This window comes from Sinocyclocheilus grahami, unplaced genomic scaffold (genome assembly GCF_001515645.1).
Source record: "Sinocyclocheilus grahami isolate Dianchi unplaced genomic scaffold, SAMN03320097.WGS_v1.1 scaffold475.1, whole genome shotgun sequence".
Classification (NCBI taxonomy): Eukaryota; Metazoa; Chordata; class Actinopteri; order Cypriniformes; family Cyprinidae; genus Sinocyclocheilus; species Sinocyclocheilus grahami.
Genome location: NW_015505654.1, coordinates 287,546 through 292,766, shown reverse-complemented (window position 1 = coordinate 292,766; position 5,221 = coordinate 287,546). Strand labels below are relative to the sequence as shown.

Here is a 5,221-nt window from a genome sequence, read left to right as displayed (position 1 = left end):
GGTAGAGAATCTTTTGTTTTTTTTTCCCTGTCGTCGGCCACACGGTCAACGGTACCCAAATTCTCGACAAAAGAGCAGTTTTCACTATCTCTGGGTCTCAAGAGGGCACGGAGAGTTGCGGACGGTTCAACCCTGGACCGCACTCATCCTCCTGCATACTCCGCTTGCACGGTATCTGAGTGCCTGGCTAGCGCTACCTGGCCCGTCTCGCTGGCTTCTGCGGACCATCAGCCTCGGCCATCAGCCATCAGCTGCGTGCGGAGATCGCAGTCCTACTGGTGAAGGATGCGATAGAGCCGGACCCTCCAGCCGATATGAGTACAGGGTTTTACAGCCCCTACTTCATTGTACCCAAGAAAGGTGGTGGGTTACGGCCAATCTTGGACCTGCATGTCTTGAACCGGGCCCTGCACCGTTTACCGTTCAAGATGTTGATGCAGAAACGCATTTTCGGGTGCATCCGTCCCCGAGATTGGTTTGCAGCGATCGCCTGAAGGACGCGTACTTTCATGTGTCGATCCTTCCGCGCCACAGACCATTTCATGTCATGCATTCCAGTACAAGGTCCTGCCCTTCGGGCTGTCCCTGTCTCCCCGTGTCTTCACGAAAGTCGCTTGTTCCCCTCAGAGAGCAGGGTGTTTGCATCCTCAACTATCTCAACAATTGGTTTATACTAGCACAGTCTTGGGTTCAGTTGTGCGAGCACAGGGATCTGGTGCTTCGGCACCTCAGCCAGTTTGATCTTCGGGTCAACTGGGAAAAGAGCAAACTCTTCCCGACGCAGAGGATCTCTTTTCTCGGGATGGAGTTAAATTCGGTCGAACAGACAGCACGCCTCACAAAGGAACGTGCGGGGTCGGTGCTGACCTGCTTGAATTAATTCAAGGGCAGGACAGCGGTCCCACTGAAACTATTTCAGAGGCTCCTGGGGCATATGGCAGCTGCAGCGGAAGTTACGCCGCTGGGGCTGCTTCATATGAGACCACTGGCTTGATGGCCGAGTCCCGAGGTGGGCGTGGCAGCGCGGCACTCACCGGGTCCAAGTTACACCAGCCTGTCACCAAACCTTCACCCCGTGGTCAGACCTTACGTTCTTCCGGGCAAGAGTGCCCCTAGAACAGGTCTCCAGGCATGCTGTGGTTTACACGGATGCCTCCACCACCAGCTGGGGGGCCACGTACAATGGGCACACAGTGTCAGGGTTTGGACGGGCCCCCATCTGCATTGGCATATCAATTGCCTAGAGTTGTTAGCAGTGCACCTTGTCTTGAAACATCTCAAAGGGCGCTTACGGGGCAAACACGTACTGGTCCGAACGGACAACAAAGCGACCGTTGCGTACATCAACAGACAAGGTGGTCTGCGCTCCCGTCGCATGTCGCAACTCACCCGCCACCTCCTCCTTTTGAGTCGGAAGGTTCTGAGGTCACTTCGTGCCATTCACATTCCGGGTCTGCTCAACCGTACGGCCAACGAGCTGTCACGAGCTACGCTCCCGGGAGAATGGAGACTCCATCCCCAGATGGTCCAGCTGATTTGGAGATGTTTCGGAGCCACTCAGGTAGACCTGTTTGCCTCTCCAGAAACCTCTCACTGCCAGTTGTTCTACTCCAGAGTGAACTCTTGGCACGGACGCACTGGCACACAGCTGGCCGCGGGGCCTGCGCAAGTATGCATTTCCCCCAGTGAGCCTTCTCGCACAGACGCTGTGAAAGGTCAGGGAGGACGAGGAGCAGGTCCTGGTTGTGGCGCCGTATTGGTCCACTCGGACCTGGTTCTCCGAACTAATGCTCCTCGCGACAGTCCCTCCCTGGCAGATTCCTCTGAGGAATGATCTACTGACTCAGAGACGGGGCACCCTGTTGCACCCGCGTCCAGACCTCTGGAAACTTCATGTCTGGTCCCTGGACGGGACGCGGAGGTTCTAGGTGACCTACCCCAAGAGGTAGTTGACACCATCACTTCAGCAAGAGCTCCGTCTACGAGCCACGCTTACGCCTTGAAGTGGAACCTGTTCGCTGTGTCTGGCCGACATGAGGGATGCCGACAAGGTTCGGTTCCTTAATGTCCCTGTGTCCCAGACCGGCCTCTTCGGCAACGTGGTAGAGAGCTTTGCCCAGCAGTTCTCGGCTGCACAGAAGCAGACTGAGGCGATCCAACACATCCTGCCCCGGCAGGCATCTGCTGCCTCCACCCGCCCGCAGGGCGCAATGGCCCAGCATGCTCGTCACCGTGGGCATTTCTGCATCTGCCCCCGCGCAGCCCATCCAGGCCCCCGCCAAACCTGGCGGCAAGCGGAAGAGCAAGCGGCCCTGAGACGGGCGACCCAGAGATGGAGGGATCTGCTTTTCAGGAGATGGTGAACGCACCACTCCCTCCCCTGGAGGAGGGCCGGGTAGAGAATCTTTTGTTTTGTTTTTCCCTGTCGTCGGCCACACGGTCAACGGTACCCAAATTCTCGACAAAAGAGCAGTTTTCACTATCTCTGGGTCTCAAGAGGGCACGGAGAGTTGCGGACGGTTCAACCCCGGACCGCACTCATCCTCCTGCATACTCCGCTTGCACGGTATCTGAGTGCCTGGCTAGCGCTACCTGGCCCGTCTCGCTGGCTTCTGCGGACCATCAGCCTCGGCTATGCGATTCAGTTCGCCCAGCGTCCCCCCAAGTTCAGGGGCATCCGCTTCACGACAGTGAAGGCGGCCGATGCTCCTGTCTTGCGTGCGGAGATCGCAGTCCTACTGGTGAAGGATGCGATAGAGCCGGACCCTCCAGCCGATATGAGTACAGGGTTTTACAGCCCCTACTTCATTGTACCCAAGAAAGGTGGTGGGTTACGGCCAATCTTGGACCTGCATGTCTTGAACCGGGCCCTGCACCGTTTACCGTTCAAGATGTTGATGCAGAAACGCATTTTCGGGTGCATCCGTCCCCGAGATTGGTTTGCAGCGATCGCCTGAAGGACGCGTACTTTCATGTGTCGATCCTTCCGCGCCACAGACCATTTCATGTCGTGCATTCCAGTACAAGGTCCTGCCCTTCGGGCTGTCCCTGTCTCCCCGTGTCTTCACGAAAGTCGCTTGTTCCCCTCAGAGAGCAGGGTGTTTGCATCCTCAACTATCTCAACAATTGGTTTATACTAGCACAGTCTTGGGTTCAGTTGTGCGAGCACAGGGATCTGGTGCTTCGGCACCTCAGCCAGTTTGATCTTCGGGTCAACTGGGAAAAGAGCAAACTCTTCCCGACGCAGAGGATCTCTTTTCTCGGTATGGAGTTAAATTCGGTCGAACAGACAGCACGCCTCACAAAGGAACGTGCGCGGTCGGTGCTGACCTGCTTGAATTCGTTCAAGGGCAGGACAGCGGTCCCACTGAAACTATTTCAGAGGCTCCTGGGGCATATGGCAGCTGCAGCGGAAGTTACGCCGCTGGGGCTGCTTCATATGAGACCACTGGCTTGATGGCCGAGTCCCGAGGTGGGCGTGGCAGCGCGGCACTCACCGGGTCCAAGTTACACCAGCCTGTCACCAAACCTTCACCCCGTGGTCAGACCTTACGTTCTTCCGGGCAAGAGTGCCCCTAGAACAGGTCTCCAGGCATGCTGTGGTTTACACGGATGCCTCCACCACCAGCTGGGGGGCCACGTACAATGGGCACACAGTGTCAGGGTTTGGACGGGCCCCCATCTGCATTGGCATATCAATTGCCTAGAGTTGTTAACAGTGCGCCTTGTCTTGAAACATCTCAAAGGGCGCTTACGGGGCAAAGGGAACGAGGGTTGCATACATAACCGAGACATTACTCTGGTCAGTCCTGCTATGACGTCAATCCTATTGCTGTCATTAATTTTTTTTTTTAATTGTATGATATTTTGATATTTGATATGGCCTTCCAGGTTTTTCCATTGTAACTATATTGTATTTTTGACAAAGCCCTTTTTTTAATCTCTCTTGTAAAAATAGATATTTTTTCTTAATTGACATGCAATCACCCTCCAAAATTAGGATGTTCTTGGTCATCTGAAAAGAGGTGAAAAAAGGGACTAAAATACTGCTCATATATGTACAAACTATTACACAGTTCTAATGAAAACTATAGTATATAGTAAGGCTTGTGTCTGTAACAGGGATGACACAAATATCAAAATAAGTCATAAAATAAGAAATTACATAGCCTGAGATGGCACAATTAAATTTCTTATCCTCTTAAGCTGTCTTTATTTCATGGATATTTTTTTTAAATGTTGATTAAACTTATTTTATATTTTTTCAAGTTGATAAGGCAGCGATTTCGCGGAATGACCCTTAAATTAGTCCTGCAAAAGTTTAACCTTATCCTTAGACTTACCAAAATAGAAGCATGTTTCTTGATTGGGCTGAAAGAATTTCCCACAGGCCTTAGCATGGACATCAGCCCCTTTTTTAACCAGCATCTGTACAAAGTTTGCACTCCTCTGTTCAATTGCAACATGGAGTGCTGTCTGACCTGCCTCAGATAGATCAGTCGATAACATTGCAAAATGAATAGGTTGGACATGTTAAATATGATCAATATTCTGTTGATTTATAAAAAATAAATTAATAATGTTAGCTAATATAAAACTAGATCTAATAACAATAATTACACTAATAAAAGCATTATGTAAAATGAAGCTGTCTCTGACCTTTGTAGTAACTGTCTGTGTAGGCAGCATTGACAAAATCTTTTAAATCTCCCGTTTTCTCTGCAATTTCCAGCAGATGTTCAATAGTGTCATTCTCACCTTCCTTCAAATTTAAAAGTGCTTTCAGCAGAGCTGTCTTTCCATTGGACTTATCTAAATAAGTTATAAAAACAGTTGTTTCATTATTTAATAAATATCTGTCATGAATTCACAGTACTCTTCTGTGCATTCTTTGTATACTATACCATTCAGAAGTTTGGGGTAAGTTTTTTTTTTCTCAAATAAATTAATATTTTATTCAGCAAGGGCACAATAAATTGATCAAAAGATATGCTTTTCTTAGTTTGCACAGTGAGTTTTAAATCAGCATATTGGAATGATTTCTGAAGGATCATGTGACACTGAAGACTGGAGAAATGGCTGCTGAAAATTCAGCTTTGCCATCACAGGAATAAATAACATTTTAAAATATACAGAGCAGTTATTTTAAATTGTAATAATAATTCACAATATTAGTGTTTTTACTGTATTTTTGTTCAAATAAATGCAGCCTTGGTGAACA

General features: G+C 49.8%; 1 protein-coding gene across 1 annotated transcript in view; it reads right to left on the bottom strand.

Moving 5' to 3' along the window:
• Nucleotides 1-5,221, bottom strand: part of LOC107553568 (transient receptor potential cation channel subfamily V member 1-like) — a 12,041-nt gene that overhangs the window by 6,106 nt on the left and 714 nt on the right. Inside the window, exons 2-3 of the mRNA XM_016235838.1 lie at nt 4,660-4,856; nt 4,344-4,481 (exon numbers count right to left, since the gene is read on the bottom strand). Coding sequence (XP_016091324.1) covers nt 4,344-4,481; nt 4,660-4,856 — 335 coding nt within the window. The remainder of the gene's footprint in view (nt 1-4,343; nt 4,482-4,659; nt 4,857-5,221) is intronic.